General features: G+C 37.6%; 2 protein-coding genes across 3 annotated transcripts; one reads left to right on the top strand and one right to left on the bottom strand.

Annotated features, from left to right (window-relative positions):
• Window positions 1–2,128: 2,128 nt before the first annotated feature.
• Window positions 2,129–15,636, top strand: rab9a (RAB9A, member RAS oncogene family). 2 transcript variants are annotated; one of them, XM_088912917.1, is made up of 3 exons: window positions 2,129–2,258; window positions 12,010–12,042; window positions 14,438–15,636. In XM_088912917.1, exon 3 carries the CDS (start codon window positions 14,476–14,478, stop codon window positions 15,079–15,081), a length of 606 nt encoding a protein of 201 aa, XP_088769043.1. In that variant the 5' UTR covers window positions 2,129–2,258; window positions 12,010–12,042; window positions 14,438–14,475; the 3' UTR covers window positions 15,082–15,636. The 2 variants fall into 2 exon arrangements, with proteins under 2 accessions (XP_088769043.1, XP_088769044.1); XM_088912918.1 differs by lacking the exon at window positions 2,129–2,258 and adding an exon at window positions 2,353–2,412.
• A 1,924-nt stretch (window positions 15,637–17,560) lies between these two features.
• Window positions 17,561–22,239, bottom strand: trappc2 (trafficking protein particle complex subunit 2). The gene is made up of 5 exons (XM_088912919.1): window positions 22,156–22,239; window positions 20,959–21,077; window positions 20,396–20,539; window positions 20,062–20,148; window positions 17,561–19,639 (listed from the first exon to the last, which is right to left on the bottom strand). Exons 2-5 carry the CDS (start codon window positions 21,049–21,051, stop codon window positions 19,541–19,543), a joined length of 423 nt encoding a protein of 140 aa, XP_088769045.1. The 5' UTR covers window positions 21,052–21,077; window positions 22,156–22,239; the 3' UTR covers window positions 17,561–19,540.
• Window positions 22,240–22,415: the final 176 nt, after the last annotated feature.

Here is a 22,415-nt window from a genome sequence, read left to right as displayed (position 1 = left end):
GGGCTGGAAAATTGTGCACTGTGCACGGATGAGACAATCCATAACAGAAACCTAGTCACCTGTATCAAAGTTAAAGGCAGACGGAGAAGTTAGAGGTTTGTGTTCAGTTGTAGGCTTAAAGATAACAAAATGACATCTAGACATCATTTTTCTCCACAAAAACTCACAGATGGACATTTTCTGATATTGGATAATGCAAAATTAGAAATTAATACAATTCTCTTAGATTTCTGGTTGCATGCAGACATAGTGCTAGACTGGACCCTAGCTGATAGACAGTTCTTAGCATGTTCGTATTTGTGGCAAAATGTATATATATTATTGTGAAATGGTGATAAAGAACCACCTTAAGAGATGTGGATTTTCTGGGAGATGCAGGTGTTATCTTTAAAAACTTTGATACATGACCAGCATAACGAAAGCTTATTATTTTTATATTAACAACAAAAAAACTTAACAAATATATTTTGATAAGATGATTATGTATCTTGTTCTATTTTTTAATCTATCTATATTTTGAGGTATGGTTACCTCTTTGGAACACCATTGGAAATAAACACAAGTCACTTCTTGGTAATTAACATAATAACTGAAAGACTTAATGTACATGTTAATTGTTTTTCAATATATCCTGGATGTAACTTGCACCAAGTACTTCTTACCTGACAGTGCTGGCAAGAAATTTAGCACAGTGCACAAGATATGTTGGAGATTTTATAGAATATATGTATTATTAATTTCAAGTCCTATAAGTCCATCTACTCCCAAAGCCACAAAAAATGAAACTCCTTCAGAAGAATTTTATATTAATAGAGAAAGAGACCAAATTTAATGCTTAACATTTTTGATTACATGCATTTTGATATTATAAAAAAACTACCAGAAATGCAAAACCACTGGAATAGGTAAAAAAATTAAACAGTATAAAATTAAACAGTATAGTGTCTGACTGCCCTTACATTTCAAATGAAACAAGGTTATGTTTTATCAACAGTGAACTACTGTATGCCTAGTTGTGTTATGGGAAAATTAAGTAAATTGGAATTAGCCCCTAGACACATTTATTACTGCTGAGGTGCTGCATATCTCTTGCAATACCTCAGTTTATCACTGTGTCAGTTAACTATATTGTGATAGGCCTTTTGAAATCTCCGTAGCACTGGGGCAATCAATTAACAGTCACAAACATTTAATGGTCCCCGATCTTCTATGATTTATGTATCAAAGGAGAAAGGAAAATTCAATGTGACAAGCTCCAGTCTCCAGATTCATAGCAAAGGATAAATGTTTGCCTAAAAGAGCCTTGCCCGGGGGTCACATTTGGATACAGAGTACAAACAGCTTGACTATTCATGCCAGAGGTGGGAAGATTTTCATGAAGGCTTAAAGCCTGTCTGATCAAATGGATCGTAGCAGAAGGATCTTTTTTTCCAGAAAGTTATTTAAAAATAATTTCTCTGTCTTGAAGATTCTCTGTTTGTTGATTCTACTGTATGTCTCCCCTTGTTATGTGTACCGTGCCACAGGTTTTGCTGGGTCATGCACTTTAAATGTTGTTTTTATGTGATGTAATGCTGGTGAGTGTGATGGGTGTGTGCCCTTACAATTATCACTTCGCTGACTTCTGTAGAAATGTTCTAATAGGTTACTATAGAGAACTGGGACAATTCTAAACCGGCTATAGGCCATCCATTGCTTAGTTCATAAAGGTGTTCACATTTAGCAAACGATCTTTGGAATAGGAATTTCAAGAGACATACAGAGCTGTGAAGTACAGTTTAATATGCTTCATGCAAATGTCTTAAAATAGTTTTTTAAATATGTGTCATTCCCTGTAGTCTGTCCTTCAACTCACCTACATTGTACTACAACTTGATTATCATTATTCTCCACATAAATGCCATTTCACTAGCGCGCTAGGTGGATTTCTTTCGGAAAGGTGAACGTGTGTCTGCAAGCATGAACCGCTAACCCGTGTGTGAATACACGCTGAAGACTACTGCACTGAACGTTTAAAATGAGTTTTGGAGAGCGTGTAGCTCAGACAGGACCAGAATAGTCGCTTGTCCTTGTACTCGGAGAGATGATACCGGCGGCGGCGGAGCTCCGGCAGGAGGCGGGACTTGACGCGGGGTCACATGAGAGTCAGCGGCGCCATGTCAGTGCGGAGCTGCGGGGCAGGGAGACCGGGAAGCGGTCAGTAAGACGTAAGAAGAGGCGATAGCACCGTCTGACGTTCACGCCGGTCCCCGATACAGGTGAGGCTCAGGTGTCTTTGGGGGCTGCCCTGAAACTCGTAACGTGTCATGATCTGATTTCTGCCCGGGCAGCGTCACTGTTTTAATCGCGGCGAGGAGTAGGCAGTTATAGTCATCTGGAGGTGGAAGAAAAGTGGCAGAGAAGCAGGCCAGGGTGAGAAACTTACACAACTGTTTATTTCATAATAATGAATACTAAAAGCTTCACTTGATTGCCCGCCTTGAAAATATTGTACTGTTTCTCTAAAGGCATGATTTGCTAGATGCTTGTTAGTGACGTAGCGGAGAGGCAGTTCGGTTTGTTTACGTTGAATTAAAACTTAATTTCTGCTGCGCGGTGGAGCAGATTTGTGTGTCTCTAGCTGTATTTTTAATTCAGCGACAACATTGCAATCTTGAAAACGTTTCTGTCGTTAACGAGTGAGCATCAGCGCACAGATCTCCTGTCTAGTGCGGGCCTTGATATAACAGACGTCCAGTTTTGTTTTCCTAAATTGTCTTTGTCTGCTTTTGTTTAGACGGGCAGTTTCCAGGTGACCTGCTCGGTACAGTATATAATAGTGTTAAGTGAGCTACACGTACAGAAGACGCTAGCTGAGTCTGGATATCCCTCTGATACTCGCCTCTGCTGACTCCAGGCTTGTGCAGTATTTAACTGTAAAAATGCCAGCTTCCTGGCGGAGTACTTATCAGGAAAAACGCTGTAGAAAGATATATAAAAAAACGTTTATATCTGTATTAACATGTACATAGACCCTACTCCTACAGTATGTGAGTCTAGGGCGATTTTTATGCTCCGAAATTGAACATCAGTTCCTAATACAAAAAAGCCTTAGGCGCAAAAGCTGGGAAGAAGAATTAGGTTTTATATAATAAGTAGATTAGTACAACGTATAATTTTGTAACAATATTTAGAAAGAAACTCCTTTTGTAATGGTGTTAGATCAATTACTTGGAACTGGCCACAGTTGGTTTATTTATTTATAGTAAAAGTTTATAATTTACTATAAATACTCAGTTTACCTGTAATAAATACTCAGAAAAAAAACAACTGTTTTTTGCTAAGTTACTGTCGGTGTTGTGAACATACAAAATCACGTACCGTATTGAGCTTGAGGGGTTGGGGGACACGTATAGAAATCTGAGATCTTGTGACTTGGGAGCGAGTCCTATCTGTTGCTGCTGGTCGCGGAGCACATGATTCAAGACACAAACAGAGGGGGTTTCCGAAAAATGAGCGCTGCGGGGCGCCGAGATTTATTTCCGATGTCTCAGGCTTGGCCCTGCAGAAATCGTTACCTTCGTTAGAAGGTATTCGTGGGAGATCCTGGAAGGAACTGTGGGTGATGCTAGCAAACAAATGTGGTCGAACGAGAACGATTGAAATCAGGTTTTGTTTGCAGAAAATAGACTCTTTTTTAAAGAAAATATGTTAAGTCCTCAACTATTAAATGCCAAAAGTAGATGTTTTTTTTTTAACAAATCTGCTTATAGCAGATTTATATATTTATATATTTATATATGGTCGTTTGGAAAATTTGAAAGTTATTTTTTTCAGACTTTTGGCTCCATGAGAGCCGCTGCGAGCTCTTTAAACATTTCCTAGACCAAACAAGTATTAAAGTTAAAATGTGGGGTGTTTTTCTACATTTGTTTCTTTTAGTGGCCTATCTATTGTTGCATACATGCTATCAAATTACAATTTAGGACTGTATGATTTGGATTCGTTGTTTCAGAACATTCTGGAAACTGTGACTTTGTAGGCATGCATGTGGTTCGTTCAGTGGTGATCTGAGAAATAAGGTCAATATACAACTGTGGTAAGATACTCCTTAACGAAAGCAAACAAAATTTCGCATTGCTTTGTATATCAACTCTGCACAACATGGGATTAGGGATATGAGACAAATAATACACACTTTCCCCACATTGAATGTAAGCTCTTCAGAGACTGGATAAAGACATGCTTAAAATTTATTTGAAAAACTGTCGTTAGAGGTTTTACTCCAGGTCGTTTCAGGCAACATAAACTAATAGTTGGTGTATATTGTACGCAGGCAATACTGGGGTTACTGTGGTTTTGCAGCCTCAATGTGATCTACTGTTTTTCAACACATCAGATTCATATCTTACGTGCTAAACTGAAAAATACAAACTACAGAACAAGAATCATCTATTTTGCCAAGATGTATTTTCTTCCCAAGAAGATATTATATAAGATAAATACAAATATATTCTTTTATATTGATATTTTTTATACTGTGCACAGGGTTTGAATGATTTGTCGGAATTGTCCTGAAACAATGTAAAATCACTTAAAGCATAACATCCTTTTTATTTTTCAGTAATTGTTTTTGTACACTGCAGTTCACACTCCTGGAAAAAAATCCTTGTTTGATACGTATTTAAATAGTTCTGTTACCAACTGGAAGCCCAGCACACTGGGAACTGTGAATCCACCTGGGAGTCTGGGAGTGTCTCCCTGAGGCCCAGGAGAAATGTGAAACTGCAGGTGGGAATCGGGACAGCATCGCAAAAAAGTGGGCCAGGTTCTTTCCAGATCCATTTTTAGGATGCCGTGGCGTGCACTGGGAAAAACAGGGCTGTTTTATATTTAGAGGCATTTTAGAATTACTGTCGGATGCGTTGCACTTTAAAGGGCTTGAGGAAGATGTGCCAGGCATATTCAGTTATGTAGTGCATTGTCTCTGGACCCAGTTTTAGAGATCCCTATTCACTTCTGTATATATTTATAGAAGTGATTCTTCAAGATCGCGTTCATCTCCACTATCCAAACATGTGTTTGGGTTGGAGCTTAGTTGAAATGAAAACCATGTCTTGTGGCTCTTCAGAACTTAATACGTTTGTATATTGCAGAGGGACATAAAATACCTGTGAAGCAAACCATTGCATTAATTGGATTTTTCAATAACATCAACTTTGTGTATAGGATATTTGAATTAGAGGCCCTTTTACTTATAATGTATTAGGCTGCAATCCAAAGTTTAATTTTTGGGGGAGATAAACTAAGGGCTTCTTTCTAGTCTGTCTTATCGAAACGTTTCATGAATGGAATGTTTCCCTCTGCTCTGCTAGTGCCCTTAGCAAGTAGACCCCATTGACAGTGATCCAAAGCACAAGGGCAGTGAATGTTTCCTTGTTAGACATGGAACAATATGTACTGTACCACTGTAATGTGGCAAGAGTTCAGTATTAGTCGGGGAACGGCACGGAGATATATAGACCCTATTAGAAACTAGTTATTCTGAACTTGCAATGGAATGCGGTTAGAAGAACTGCAATCGGACAGTGTGATTTTATGTATATGACGCATCGTGATATTCTATCATCACAATATCAAGCAAAATATTAATGTGACGTGGGTTTTGAAACATTCTTTTGTATCTTTCTTCTTGCATATTCCTCTGATTTTTGCAGCCATATTTTGTGCCCTTTCCAAAAGAAAGTATGAGGAAACATTGTAACGTTTTTGCTGGGATGCCCAGTATAACACTGCTGCTGTCTGTGCCTGTCCCAGACCTTACTGAAAGAGATCTAAAGCTTCCTTATCAATATTTTGAGATGTGACCCCTAAGAAAGGTCTTTAAAATGCCACATCCAGTTACAATAAGGTTGAATCTACACCTAAAATAAGCATTGATTACAATATTGTGAAGTATAGTGTCTTTTGCCTATGAAAGATGGTAGTATTTGTTAAGTGTATTGCCACCAATTACAGGGAAATGAAATGATATACACCAAAGAACACACTTGGACTTGATCCATTTTGCTCATTAGCTAATTTAGTAGCTAAAAGAATATAAAAGTTAGTTTCTGGCCAACCAGCATTTGGGCCTCAGTCACCTGGCTTGGAAGCCAGTTCTAGACAGCTACAACTTCGTGCAAAGAAGTATTTCCTATTCTCCATCCTTAATTAATTCCCTTTTAGTTTTCTGTGGTGACACTCTTAGGACAGCATCCCTGTGTAACTACTGAGTCTGAAAAAGAACCCCTATATGATCCTGTCAGAATCTCTTATGGATTTTTTATTTGCTATTACTTGTTTGTTGGACATTCTTTAACAAGGAGACTCAAACTCTTGTAGCATTATTTAATCAAAGAAGTATACAAGAAGACAGCTACAGTGTTTACAGAATTAGTGTTACTATGTACATTATAAAATCTCTGGGTTAATGGATGTACTGTATGTCTAAAACTTTAACAATCAAAACCACTGCATTTATTAATGCATACTGTGTATTACAGGAATCCAGGAAGTATGATGGTGTGTTATAAGGAATAGGAGTTAAAAAATCTTCTAAATGGGATGGCCTTTAAACAGGTGATGGAATGTGGATGGAAACATGTCTGAAGTAGGAACTTTGATCAAGCCTAGAATTAGAAATACAATATCCTGCAAATGCAGTTTGAGTTGCTTGGTATTTATGAAACGTGCATGTATTAATCCTGTCTACTTCCTGTTACCAGTAATTCGTTTGTCTGTGGTATTGAAAACCCCTGTTGCTCCAATCTCTCTTCCTCCTACGCTTTCTTTTCTCCTCTGCTCTTGGGTAACCCCCTTTTTCCCTGCAACAGCAGGCCTGCACGTACAGTGGTGTGAAAAAGTGTTTGCCCCCTTCCTGATTTCTTATTTTTTTGCATGCTTGTCACACTGAAATGTTTCAGATCATCAAACAAATTGAAATATTAGACAAAGATAACACAAGTAAACACAAAATGCAGTTTTTAAATGAAGGTTTTTATTATTAAGGGGAAAAAAAAATCCAAACCTACATGGCCCTGTGTGAAAAAGTGATTGCCCCCTAAACCTAATAACTGGTTGGGCCACCCTTAGCAGCAACAACTGCAATCAAGCGTTTGCGATAACTGGCAATGAGTCTTTTACAGCACTGTGGAGGAATTTTGGCCCACTCATCTTTGCAGAATTGTTGTAATTCAGCCACATTGGAGGGTTTTCGAGCCTTAACTGCTTTTTTAAGGTCATGCCACAACATCTCAATCGGATTCAGGTCAGGACTTTGACTAGGCCACTCCAAAGTCTTCATTTTGTTTTTCTTAAGCCATTCAGAGGTGGACTTGCTGGTGTGTTTTGGATCATTGTCCTGCTGCAGAACCCAAGTGCGCTTCAGCTTGAGGTCACGAACAGATGGCCGGACATTCTCTTTCAGGATTTTTTGGTAGACAGCAGAATTCATGGTTCCATTTACCACAGCAAGTCTTCCAGGTCCTGAAGCAGCAAAACAGCCCAGACCATCACACTACCACCACCATATTCTACTGTTGGTATGATGTTCCTTTTCTGAAATGCTGTGTTACTTTTACGCCAGATGTAATGGGACACACACCTTCCAAAAAGTTCAACTTTTGTCTCGTCAGTCCACAGAGTATTTTCCCAAAAGTCTTGGGGATCATCAAGATGTTTTCTGGCAAAACTGAGACGAGCCTTTATGTTCTTTTTGCTCAGCAGTGGTTTTCGTCTTGGAACTCTGCCATGCAGGCCATTTTTGCCCAGTCTCTTTCTTATGGTGGAGTCATGAACATTGACCTTAACTGAGGCAAGTGAAGCCTGCAGTTCTTTGGATGTTGTTGTGGGTTTTTTTGTGACCTCTTGGATGAGTCGTCGCTGCGCTCTTGGGGTAATTTTGGTCGGCCGGCCACTCCTGGGAAGGTTCACCACTGTTCCATGTTTTCGCCATTTGTGGATAATGGCTCTCATTGTGGTTCGCTGGAGTCCCAAAGCTTTAGAAATGGCTTTATAACCTTTTCCAGACTGATAAATCTCAATTACTCCGTTTCTCATTTGTTCCTGAATTTGTTTGGATCGCAGCATGATGTCTAGCTTTTGAGGATCTTTTGGTCTACTTCACTTTGTCAGGCAGGTCCTATTTAAGTGATTTCTTGATTGAGAACAGGTGTGGCAGTAATCAGATCTGGGTGTGGCTAGAGAAATTGAACTCAGCTTTCCAAAGATGTGATAAACCACAGTTGATTTATGTTTTAACAGGGGGGGCAATCACTTTTTCACACAGGGCCATGTAGGTTTGGATTTTTTTTTTCCCTTAATAATAAAAACCTTCATTTAAAAACTGCATTTTGTGTTTACTTGTGTTATCTTTGTCTAATATTTCAATTTGTTTGATGATCTGAAACATTTCAGTGTGACAAACATGCAAAAAAATAAGAAATCAGGAAGGGGGCAAACACTTTTTCACACCACTGTAAGTGTGGTTGGTCGGCTTGGACAATTCCAGTTCCTAAGGTCAACAACTATCTGGTCTCCACTAGGCTTGATAGTCCAATAGCTCTGCACTTGTTGTCTGCGGATATAGTTAGATGTCTCAGCTGTCCAGACATCCAAAAAGATTATCTCCTTCCCCCCCCTCCCCCAGCTAGCAGTTTTGATTCAGCATCCAGAATGGTTTCCAAAATGGACACTATGGATAATCGGTACAGCTGCGGTAGGTAGCCCTGACAAATTTCAGTGCATAATATTATTGGTGAAAATTTTAAAAGATAAGTACGTCTACTACAGAACCCTGTGGTACTCTGCTAATTCAGTCACCTCAATCTCACAGTTTGTTCCTTATCTGTTCAGAGTTTTTACAATAAGAGTAAAGAATGTGGAGTTGTACCATTCGTAATAAAGGAAAGGAGGTTGTTGTATACCTTTTTCATTGCTTTTGGTATTTTGGCTGTGATCTGTTGTACAGTAATGCAGATCTCTCATTGCCCTTATGAAAGTCTGATAGATAAGGGGAAAGTGGAGCAATTTTGAAGGGACATGTCCATTTCTTTAAGCAAGTTTGATGTCTTTGTTCGGTATGTCAGATGTCTCTACATTGTTACTTTGGTTAGAAATAAGGGGTTATTTGAAAAGATGCAGTGTGATCTATAATAAGAAAAGACAAGCACTTAAACATCAAAGCTTCAAGCCACTTCATTTTCTACACCTTAACACCTCTGGGCTGTTGTTTAACTTGAAATCCCCTCTGCTACATTTTAATTTAATTTTGTTGCTAGAAAACTGGGATATAAGAAGGAATTATGTTTAAAGAAAGTTGCCTGAATTTTGCATTTAAGATTTTTTTCTCAGTTAATAGGTACAGGGATGCTAAGCACTAATCTGACAAAATCTTGTCTCAAAGAGTTTTATACATTGCATTCTTGTTTTGAACTGAACATACTCTTAAATTTATCCATTGCCAGTCACCAGTCAAGGACAGTTAAAACAATCAAGGACCTTGTTTTAAAGTAAAACTTAAAAAAGTAACTTTTTATTTTTAAGCAGACCGTGAGACTGACATTCAAGGTAAACGCTGTGCAGTGATAGCTCATGAGAGGTTAGAGATGAGAGGAGGACACATCTTGCTTGCCTGTGTACTTAATGGCCAAGAACCCCATCAAGACACTTCCTGAATACCCCACTGACTCAGCATCCATAGTGTGACTCAGCAGTTTCTTCCAGATGTGCTCTGTGTGTTGCACAGAGAACCGTTTCACTGATGTTACATTTATAATTTTACATTCTATTACTATCAAAGGTATGGTGTAAAATATCATTCTTATCCATTACAAAAATCCAGAAAGGCAGGTCTTAAAATATGCAGAATTACAGTATAAACATAATAGAATTTTCCATGGCAAATTTGTTTTCACCTATTCATTTCTTGTACTTGTATTTTGCCATCACACAGTTTCCAAATTTATTTGGGTTTCCTAATCGTAATTTTCCATAGACCAAATATCCGAGGAAGGAATACCAGAAGTCAACGTTAAGCACAGCCCACAGGACAAAGCCAGTTGACCTTGTAGTGTGGAGTAGATGGACCGGTTATGCTTTTGATTAATGTAGCATGTACAACCACGGGCATCTCGTTGTGCAGGTAAACATGTGCCCATGTTTTACAAGCCTGAGGAAGAACAACAAAAGTCTCAAACTGACCCACTATTTCACAATAAGTTGACTAGAATGTTGCCATTGCAAACAGCCCCATTAACAAAAACTTACTTATTTTATCTTCTTCTTTGCCAGTTTTATTACAGAGGTTTTCTGTTGTATTACAAGATGCTAAGCTGTGCGGTAGATTCTGGAGTTGCATGTGTGTGCATTGAGAATGATGCGAATGAACCTTTGTACAGTTCCTCGCTCAAGCAGCTGACACAGGCGGTTTGTGGGTCTGGTTGCTTGTGACGAACAATATCCGCCTTTTCAGCAGTTTTGATCTGCTTAAGAGCAGAAAGTGCCAATACTGTAGTATTGATTCTTTGTACCTCTTGGCAGAGAATAACAATGTTTTTTATGCCCATACAAAGCCATAATTTCAGCCTCTTGATGAGAACTAAACTTGGAATTCTTTCAGATTGGCTCTGACTTCAGTGAATGGCACCCCAGCGACAGTGTCCCAGTTTATTAGGCTATCACTTACTGTATATTATGATCATCTTATAAACATGTTTCATTCTACCATGAGCATCTGTTTGCAGTGTGTGTATATAGGATCCCTGCTAAATAGCTCAGAAGCTTGATGTTGACACCGTAACTTCAAGAAATTTGTTTGGCATTTATTTAAGGTAAAGATCTAGATTGTCATCCATTCACGTGCAAGTAGTAGAAAACACGTAACTTAGAGAGCTCATTTGTACGGAGAGATAATATGGGTGAGAAGCTGAAAGGTCTTAGATGCCTTTTGGCATTGGCAGTGCAAGACTGGACTACAGCCAGAAACTGGTAAGTGCAAAGAATGTTTTGAAGAGATGTTTTATATATAGAGTTAGACATTCCCGGGTCTTGCTGCTGTGATCAAGACTATCATTTTGATGTTTCTTCCACTTTTTAGTACTTATTATTTTGAGTAAGTACTGTAGCCTTGTGTTGTGTTCACTGATGATGTGAAAAATATTTTGCTTTGCAATACAATTATTACTGTGTCAAAATTGTCATATATATATTTGTTTTGTTGCTTTTTGGTAATTTCCAAACAATGTATTTAAAAACCATAGTGAAGGTATAGCAGACCATTATTTGTCTCTAACAAACAGAGAATAGAGGAATGCTACCTTTTCCTTTCTGAAAATTACTTGCATGTTACTAAAAATAAAAACTATAATAGGCCTGAACTATTCTGTTTACAAAGCTGAAAAAAAAAACTGTTCTGTTCCCTGCATTTAGCAACTTCATGCCAGATCTATGTCTTTTTAAAATCAGATATTTAAAATATATGACGCTAACCATCAGTGTGAGAGTAACTCTGCACAGTAGATGGAAAATGATGAAAAATATAATTATATTTTCCACATATGTAGTATCTGGACCTGACTTTGGTGGCCGGTAGCTAAAATTATAAATGCAGAACTCTGAGATTATACAGTACTTAAACACATTTTATCTTCTAAAGATGGGAAAATAATACAATTGCCAGATAATGAGTTAAATTTGATCTTCCAATTTTCTCTTATGTGGCTTAACACTAACATTGAAAATATAGGCTGATAGTAAATATTATTTGAGTAATTTCCTTTTATGGTGTTAATTTTTGTGACTTTTGGCTGTCATTGAGATTTGAAATGGAAATGCTGTAGTCAAGTATGTTACCGTCTGTCTCTTCTGTTGATTTTAATTCTTTTGTCTGCTTCTTTATTTGCATCAGTATCTGTTACACAGTCTATTAATGACATTAATTTGTTATGCACACCGGAACTGAAAACTAAAGTGTTAATTTTTTCCTTGTAGGTACTGAATGATGATTGACACTGAACAGTAAAGGTAAGGAATCATGATGTTTCTCTGTCCTTTATACATCTCATTACTTCCTTTTATACATCTCATTATTTCTATTATTGTCCTCATAATAGCATAAATGTGATCAAATTAGAAATAATAAAAAAGATAGAATAGTCATAGTGTTTCTTAAGCCAGTGGTTTGATTGGCTCAAATCTAATTTTGAATACTGTCTAGTATGTCCAAAAGTCTCTAACAGTGGTTCTTGTCATAGTTTTAATTAAGATCACAGGGAGCTCTGTTTCTGGGGGCAGGAGTCATGAGCAGATTTCCTGTACAGCAGTGGTAAGCGTGGTTCTGTTCTTGCATAGCACAGCATTACAGCAATTACTCCTTTCAGAACTGTGGAAATATAGGAATTTATTTGCAGTATGTGAACTTCAGAGAAAGTCATATTCTTCCAAACAGTGTTCAAAATCGGAATCAACAACATCTGATTAAAGAGAAAAGACCAGAGCAGCCCAAGAGCTGTGAACCTTTACAGCCAGCTTACATTTGGGTAAAATAAGAAAAAAGCAAGATTACTTTTTTTTGTAGCTCCACTGAAGCCATTCGGGTTTTCTTTTGAGTAAAAACCGTAAATTGTGAATTAAAAAAATAAAAAAAGTTAAACTTTACCAAAGTATTAGTTTTTCTGTCCTGGTTTCCATGAAGATGACTACAGTGTGTATGTTTGCACTCCAGCTTTATTACATCAAGAGTGTAACATAAAATAAATTCAATGGTTATCTCTGCACACCCAGTAAATCAAATACCTACACAAAGCTTAAAGTGTGTGAGAAACAATGGCTGTGGAAAACACTTTTGACTCATGCCTGTATTACTACATTTGCAACTATTTACAGAAGGTGTGATATACAGAAATTCTTCCCTTAAACAGTGGTTTTTCTGTTATGCTAGAAACTATGATGAAAAATAAGGGAGTTTGAAACTGTGCTAATTCTTTTCAGCTTTCAGACTTGTATTATTAAGGTTTTAACGTTTGAAAACTAAAAGGATTAAATGAAAACATTCTGTAACATGTTCAAAAGTTTTTTACCTGGTTTATAATTTCCTTCATATTGTAAAAAAATGTGTTCCTCACAGTTGTTCTCAGCTTAGTTGAGAAAAGGTGAAGAATTCAATACATCTACTTAGCTCTGTTGCTGTCAAATTCAGTTAAAGGGGAATTGAACTGAATTGCCAGAACTACTCGTTTGATTTTTAATCTCCTGTATTTATCTCCGATAATAAATAACCAACTTCAACTTACTGTCTGAATCTACAATGAACTACAATGCTATTTTTATATTTCGGGGGTAGAAAGAATCAGCATTGATCAGTGCATTTCAAACCACAATGAAAATAAAATGTATAAAGTAACTTGTAAAACCTCCAGTTTACACATCACAAAACAGAATTTCCAGGTATGTGTAGTGATATATTGTTGTCGTTGTCTGTGATTCAGAATGAGGCAACAAAACATCCAGAACTCTTGTAAACAAGCACGCTCTCTTTTAATCGAATAGAAATATTCCTCTTAACTTCAAGATGGTTTTGTCAAAAAATACTGCTGGTTAACTCTGCATGCAGATCACTTTGGAACATTACGTTAGTCATGACCGTGACTAGTGAGCAGGAAGGGCCCCTTCACATTGCAGTTTTATGTAAACTCTTGCTCTTGCAACAGAGGAACCATACAGTATTTTCACAAAGTTGATTTTGTGCTTAATTTGGAATTTGTCATATTTGGCGATACCGTCAATTCAATTATTTTTTGACAGAGATTTTCCCAGACTCAAGGTAGGACTGCTCCCTTAGATGGGATAGTGGTCTGTTGGGGCCGACACAGATGGTGAACCTAGGCGACATGCTTTTAAGAGGAATGAAAAAACAGACCAATAAAAGGAGATCATGCAGTTCCACACCACAGGCTTTCCTGTCCAGAATTGGAGAATCTATTTAATGAGTAAAAACATCTTTTATATGGTTTTGTTCTTCCCTTGAAGAGTTTCCTTATTGTTACTGCTCGAGAGCACAAGGGTGATATCTATTTTTTCCTGTGGTTGTTTATGAAACAGAAAACATACTTCTAATACAGATCGCATCTTCTCATCTTTCCTTCAGAAACATAAGAAAATGTTTTTTAAGATGAGCTCTGCTCTAGCAGCTCACCACATGCTGAGCTCTCGGGTTGATTGGTGCTGGGACTTTGGCTTCTTGAATGACCCCAGACATGAAGGAGTGTGATTCAGTGTAAACCAGTACCTATTTATTGCTGAAGGTTTGAGTAACATCTTGCAAGAGCAGCGCCCATGATGGGTGTTCTGACATTAATGAGCATTAAGGATGATAAATTTAGAGATGCCATGCTCACAACTGACTGATTTTGTCTTGCAGGATATCCTGTGCTCGCAAACCAATCACCCTCTACCACAATGGCGTCGAAATCGTCGTTGCTCAAAGTCATCTTGCTGGGAGATGGCGGCGTCGGAAAGAGTTCCCTGATGAACCGCTACGTCACGAACAAATTTGATACCCATCTGTTCCACACTATTGGGGTGGAGTTCCTGAACAAAGATCTGGAGGTGGACGGACACTTTGTTACCATGCAGATCTGGGACACTGCTGGTCAGGAGAGGTTTCGAAGCCTGAGGACTCCCTTTTACCGAGGCTCTGATTGCTGCCTCCTCACATTCAGTGTTGATGACAGCCAGAGCTTCCAGAACCTCGCTAACTGGAAGAAGGAGTTCATCTACTACGCTGACGTCAAGGAGCCTGACAGCTTCCCCTTCGTGGTTCTGGGCAACAAGGTAGATGTTACAGAGAGGCAGGTCACGACAGAGGAGGCCCAGCAGTGGTGCAGAGATGGCGGCAACCACCCATACTTTGAAACCAGTGCCAAGGACGCCACCAACGTAGCCGTGGCCTTCGAAGAGGCAGTCCGCAGAGTGTTGGCCACGGAGGACCGGACGGACCACCTCATCCCCACAGACACTGTGAACCTTCACAGGAAGCCCAAATCCAGCTCTTCCTGTTGTTGATTTCACACACGTCATTCACGTTCAGATGTAGAGACTTGGGCTTGATGTACAGGCTGCAAAAGCGTAGCCCCGTATGTTTGACGCTCACATCAAAACGGCAGCAACAGTAACATGACTTGTACTGCTGGCTGACATTCCATTGTGTAGATTATTGATAACCTTATCAATCATCATAATGGATTTTAACGAGGGTGCTATGAAGATTAGGTTTTTGACTAAAACTGCTGGACAACACTGTATAAGATTTAACTTTCTTTAAAAGGGGTATATGGATTTAAAAGGTGCCAAACCTAAAAAAATAATTCTTAGAATAAAATCTCAGTTGTTTTGACAAGTAAATGATATCTTCTCATAAATTTTTAATTTCTAAGACATCAGATGTACAAGTGAAAGAACACTTTACATTAAAAGCACTACTACTTGGGATTTTTCAGAAAGGAAGGTGCAAGTGACAGAATAACAGGTGGCAATGCAGCCTAATGTTCCTTAGTCAGAACTACTAATTTGATTTTTAACCACCTGTATTTATCTCCGATAATAAATAACCAACTTCAACTTATTGTCTGAATCTCTATTTTTATAGACATGTAAAGTTAAAGAGTGTGAATGAAACATTTGATAAGAGAAGAGTGTATATTGACCGATTGGGAAATGTTTCAACAACAATATGATACGTTTTTATCAGATTTTCAAAAATGCAGATAACATTCACAGGGCAAACATTTACATTCTTAAAGTGTATATTGTGTAAAGTAAGAGATGGGCCACTCCTACAGAGAAAGCTTTAAAAGGGAAAATGATCATATAGCTTATTTTTTCTTATTATTCATGGCCAATTTTTCTGTTAAAAGACCACATAAAAGAATGATACACATATATTTCATTATTCTTGTTTTTGAAATAATTGAAGTGCTCCACTATAGAGGTACAGTACAGACAAGATGTAAAAACCGCAGATATCTGCAATATTGCGTAATCCAATTTCCTGATGAAATTGTTTTAAACATTTACCAATACACAAGCATTTCCCAGTTTGAGGATGGAAACTATTAATTGTTTTGGCTTACTGCTTACTGCTACAGCCCGTGAAAATGAGGACTGTATGGCCACCCGAGATGTGCAGGCTGAGATGTCCTGGTGCTTTTTCATGTGGTAAGCACTCTAGTCCCCCAGGGGAGTGTCATTGTCGTGGTGCAGTCTTGCCTACAGGCCAGAGGAACCCCGCCTGATTCCTATGCACCGAGTACTGGCACTGCTCAGGCAACTTTCATTCTTCATCTGACATGTAACACATTCACCTTTATGATGCATTTGATGCACGGTTTCCAATGCTTGCCTGTTGATGGAGTGTTTTATAAGCCAAGCCTATAATCTCATTCCTGTAACTTTCCAAGAGGGAAAGAAAATTGTACACATTCATCAGTGTTGTGACAGCTGGCCACAGCGTATGCATACACAGCCAGGAAAGAATTGTTTTATTGACATTTATCTTGTATGTGCTGTAATGCCACAACGATGTTGAATTTATTTTACATTGTATGCATTTTACCTCAAAATTAAATTCTACTTCACCTTAACACCACAATAACTAGCAGGTTGAAGACAGTCTTCCAACTTTTAGGATGTAAAGCAATATACTTGTTTATTGCAATAGTGATGTTTATACATCTGCTTATATCGTTATTTAAAAATGTACCTTCTTTACTACGAGGAAGAATTAACTACAATCAAATTATAATGATAATGAACAGAAGCCCTTTTCCTCAGATTTGAATTCTTCCTCAGACTGTAAAGTAATAGTATAAATAAGACGGGATACATTCAGAAAGCATAAGAATTTAAGTCTCCTTCAAGACTGTTAAGCAGAAATAAACTTTATACAACTCCGTATGAAACAATAAGATTGAACGGAATTATACTATAATCCAGTCACAAGTTTTTTGTGTGATGAATAATAGGATAATGAAAAAGGGAAGAACACTTTTAACAGTCACCTCGATAAACATTCCACATTTCATATCGTTTTCTCCCTAGTAAAATATTAATATTTTACAGCAAAATAAATAGGTATAGTTTTACAACCCAGAGTGACCAACATTAATTAATATTCATTTTACAAATTTGCAAATGAACTTGAATAAAACCTCATAAGTGTTGAGCACTAAATTGCTCACAGATCCAAATAGTAGGATTTACTGTATTTTGATTAAATCTGATCATATTTCACATGGCTGAATTGTAATTCAAGAATAATGTTAAGAAAAAAAGTTAAACTGTTTACCCTTCTATACTAGGAAAGGTAAAAAAAATATTTTCCTTTAATGCTCCAATGACTCAACATCTAAAATATCTAGAAACATGGGCAGAAACTGCGGGGCACTCTGTTAAATAATTTACAAAATTACCTACAGTATATACACTTGGAAAATACAGCGTTTCTAATGGCAAACATAATATTTAGAATATAAAGTACTGTGACTACAAGAGAGAGTGTCTTTATTATCCCCGGGGAGGTGGGTGCAAGTTGTTTTACAGCAGCAGTGCTGGTGTACAGACAGAAGGAAAAAAAAAGACAGGAACAACAATATACATACATATTTACATAGAAGGTCAAGTGTTAAATAATGATATGGCTACAGGTATGAATGAGAACTTGAATCTGTTGGTTTCGGAGTTGGGGAGTCAGTCTCTGCGTTCTGATGGATTGCATCTCATTGCAGATGGATTTTGCTTTACACAAAACACGCAAATGATAGAGGAGAGGGCCAGAAGATCAACACCAACACCCTCTGACATATTTTCACAAGGCTGCCCAGTTTGTTCTTGCTTCTCAGATTCAGGTTGCCAAACCAGCAAATCAGGGTAAAAGTTAGAACAGATTCAAGGAAGGACCGGTAGATCAAAATCAACGATGAATTATCGACCTTAAAATACTTAAACTTCCTTAAGAAAAAAAGACGCTGTTGACCTCTTCTGAGGATCAGGTCAGTACTATAATGTAATGATACAGCATAAGGGAAGACATACTAAGTACATAACCAATCACATACAGGTATCCTCACACAAGCAAGACAATGTGTATTAGCACAAGAGTCTGTTAGCGCTGTAAATTGGCCTACAGGTAAAGTAAAAAAAAACTGAAGATGCTAATCAGAACAGTCAAAAAGTGGCAGAACTAACTGGGTTCCCAAAATATATCCTTTCCGTGGGTATTTACAATGTTCACTGCTTTGGATTCTGTATTTTTACTTTTCTTAATGTTAAGATGATTGCAAAGCACAAGTTCTCACAAAACAGTCAAAGTATGTGAGAAATGTAAAACCACAAAGTCTAAAGTAATTGTAAAACTTTTCCTGTGCCTTCACCCCTCATTAATATCCACACTTGCTGCCTGGATGACACAGTCTGCCTCCATGACAGAGCTGTGCAAAGTTTTGCAACATGGGCATATAGCAGCATGATAAGGGCACTGTGTTTCTGAATGTGATTCCCCTCCTTCTTAGCCCATTTGTCCTCCAAACCATCACCAGTCTTGTGATAACAGGAAACAGGCAGACTCCTTAGAACACTGGTCAACACTGGATATGATTTTGAAGCCCTGACTCTTGTGTTCCCCGATGTAAAGCATGAGGGCTCAGCCTTGTAATGATATCATCGGCCTTGGACACAGTATCTACTTTCGTTATGACTCATCTCTGCCTTGCACTATAAAAGCCTATAAGCTCTGGCTAGCTCTTGCTCTCCCAATGTTTCTGTGAAGCATAGAATTGATTTCTAACTCTGACAGTCTCTAAAAAAGGTCATTCCTTAAGTCGCGGTGCTATGGACTTCAGTGGCCTTAAGGTTTGATGAATAAGAGCGTCTCGGAGTGAAACCCATCAGGTGTGATTTCTTTTGGTGTTTCCAATTCCATTTTATAGATACTGTCTCTTCACAGGACAAAAAAAGCTTTAAACCACTTCTATAGTACAATTTACCTTTAAGATTTTTCTGCAATAAAGTTTTTGGATATTGAACATGAATACTTTTAATATCCATATCAGAAGATAAGCACTGTTCATATTTAAATTCCTGTAGATTTGTGCAGCTCTTTTTAAAAAGTTAAAAACATTTTTTCATTCTCATTTACTTTCTAAACGTGCATACTATTGAATTTTTACTTCTTATTTATTTAAAGGTTTACTGAGATCCCGCCCAACAAAAGGTAAAAAAAAAAGTCCCCAAACACACAAAAAAAAAAACAGCTACCACATTAGAAGATTTCAGGTTTTCAGGAAAAAAAATTAATTAGAATAAATGTTCAGAGGAAAACTTCACTGAAATACCCACTTAAAGGAAATGCATAAGGCGCATTTGGGGCTGCCACTTGAGGTGCATAAAGAGGTATAAACCACCTTAAATCAGAAACATTCAACTGTTGTGAATTCATAGCAGATTTACAGCAGAGCTGGATCCTCTCTTAACTCAGGAGGTGCTTCTTGCCAAGAAAGTGGACTTTTCGGTCAAAGGCCGTTGATCTGATCGGCGTGTTGGCTTCATAAAATGGGTTCATTGCAAACTAAAAAAAAAAAAAGGAACAAGTCTGTAATCAAGCTACTTTGGATTACCTGCTCCCTGTGTCCCTTTATACTGTGACCTGTCTGCTTCATAAGTACTCCAATTCTGAGTCTCAGAACACATTCAATGAGATTTGAGAGAATGAATGCCAGACCACGTTTTACTGAAATGCAGCTCACTGTTGGTGTTAGATTGAAATCATCCCCCTAAAAGGCATAAGCCCATTTGAAAGTTCAGAAGCAGCCAATAAATAAGACAAAAAGGGATGTTTTTGAGACAAAACTGGATCAATATGAACTGGCATATTTACAGGAATGACAATGTTTTTTTATACACAGTTCTAAAGTTCTAAGAAAGAAATTCCCAAACGATTAACAAAATCAGAAAACAATTGAAAAAAGATTAATAGGGACACTGACTTACTTTAATATACAAGTCATATACATCATTAAAAAAGTTCTTTATCCCATCTTCCTGTCTTACATCATGGAGCATGATAAACCTCATATGTAGGAAATTAGTTAAGGAAGTAAAATCTTGAAAAAATATTTTTTCATGAAGTGAAACAACAATCGCACCTGATTTTGAAGAACTTGATTCTTTCTCGAAAAAAACAATACATATTAATAGGTTTCTGATAGTATAAACAAAACATGAGCAGACTAATGTTCCATACACACCTTGATAAAAAAGAAAGCTACTAAAACATGCAGACAGATTTTAACGGATTACTCAAGCCCATATGGGAAAGGATATGCCCAGCTGTGACAAAGGCAGAGACGAACCACTCATTGAACTTGTCAACCGTTTTCAGGTACATGTTGTTTGACAACCACATGTTTTCATCCACCAGGTCGAGAGCAGCATGAGCTATGAACTGGTTGAGGTGCCGATGGTCATCCTATAACACAAAAACACGAAAGCCGGTGCTTTTCAGAGTAAAGGACATTGTGCTGCACATACAGACAAGTAGCTTTCAAGCAAACTGTTATTTTTCATATGGACTAATCACATCATGACCTGAAGCAAACTAATGTAGTTGAAAGATACATAAAGATGTGCAGCAACATGGCTTAGACGAGCTTCATGTGAAAATTAAATCTGTGACTTATCTCATGCAATTCTACAGCAGGTTTGGCTATTCTGAAATCACCTGATAGCTTCCAAAACTGACATCTGGCTGTAGGCACTCGGTAGTCTTTAGTTAATTTGAACACATATAAATGCAAGATTATTAAAAAAGGAACACAATCTAGGGGAAACAATAGGAAAAATCGGCCCATGCAGCCTATGCTACCAGGGTGGCAGACAAGAACACACCTTTGATTCTGCTTTGCCAGCAGGAAGAAACTCCATTTCAAAGACTGGGTTGTCATGGTGACCAACAATGACGAAATAGAAACTTCCAGACATTTTTCAATGTCTTTAATTGCAAAAGTCTGTAATTGCAAAAACAGTGCATTTGACTCCATACACAGCTGAATAACACATAAAAGCTCCAGAAGAGCAAAAGCTGTCATAAATGTCTTGATGCTCGTTGTTTTCCCCAATAAAAATTCAAATATTCAAGCAGACGTTGATCACTTCTTGTAAAGAACAGTTCACCGCGACTTTGTACAGTAATTACCTAATGTACATTAACACATACAGTGGGCATAGTCTGAACCTTTCATCAAATCCATCTGAACCTTATCAAAACCACAGAACACAAAGTTAAGTTCATATACTTATACCTTTATTATAATTTTCTTAACTGAAACGTTCAATTATCATTAAGCAGTCACAACCACGATTTTGTTTATTGCGTGTAAGGACTTTGCATTGTGCAGTTAATTTGATGCTAAGAACTTACATAAATGGGAAACTTAAATGTAACTAAACTAGAAGGTGAATTTGTTTATTATTTAATAATACGTATCACCATTATACTTTATTTTTGTACCAGCCTACAGTACTAAATATTATTTACTATATTAATAATATTTTCTGCCAAATAATTTTAAGTGTACGGTCATCTCTATAAATACCTCGCAATATGACTGTGTTGTCCACATAATAAGTTTCTACCTTCGCACATATATAATATAATCCACCAAGTAAACATCATAGCACTACATAGAAGTAAATGATTTAATCAAAAGCCAAATAGTGCCTTAAATGAGAGGCTTGCGAGCTAATACCATTGCATTCTTTAAAAGGAAAACAAAATTAGAGCATTTTACTAGTCTTTAGCTGCGATGTGACATTTTGTACAATGCATGGCACCCGACTAGCACGACTGCATGTCAGTGTTATGTTTTACTCTATGTCAGGCGATATCAAAATCATTAATAGTAATCGTGTTATATTTTAACTCTTGTCGGAAATCAATCTGCAGTAACTGAGAGACAGACCTGAGGACTGGACCACTAGGACACAAACCTACAATATAATTAAAAAAAAACATGGGTGGTTTTTATTTGTATTAAAATATACTATACAATACAATGCGTGTAAACAATAAGCAAATTAACTTACCACCACTGTTTCTTTACTTCTTTTCGTGGGGAAACCTAAAACCCCACCAACACAGCCGACGCGGACTGATGACGTCGCAAGCACGGGGTCCATTACATCAGAGGTAAAAGGCCAACAAAAACCACACATATGAAAACCCTTGGCCTGCAACAAGAGTTTGCCTTTTGGGAAAATATACAGCATCTTTGACCTCTTCTGTTCTGTCAAGTAACCAATCATGTTGCTCTAAGAGTGAGTTGGTTCGTTAACTGTACCGCCTA

This window comes from Atractosteus spatula, chromosome 4 (assembly GCF_055471065.1).
Source record: "Atractosteus spatula isolate fAtrSpa1 chromosome 4, fAtrSpa1.hap1, whole genome shotgun sequence".
Lineage (NCBI taxonomy): Eukaryota > Metazoa > Chordata > Actinopteri > Semionotiformes > Lepisosteidae > Atractosteus > Atractosteus spatula.
This window is presented reverse-complemented; position numbering and strand designations above follow the sequence as displayed.

Coding starts and splice junctions, on each gene's coding strand:
- rab9a (XM_088912917.1), top strand. CDS start 14,476: ATGGCGTCGAAATCGTCGTTGCTCAAAGTCATCTTGCTGGGAGATGGC.
- trappc2 (XM_088912919.1), bottom strand. CDS start 21,051: ATGTCTGGAAGTTTCTATTTCGTCATTGTTGGTCACCATGACAACCCA. Junction 20,149..20,395: donor CTGCCTTTGTCACAGCTGGG/CATATCCTTTCC, acceptor ACTAATTTCCTA/CATATGAGGTTTATCATGCT. Junction 19,640..20,061: donor TATATGACTTGTATATTAAA/GTAAGTCAGTGT, acceptor TTTTTTTTTTAG/TTTGCAATGAACCCATTTTA.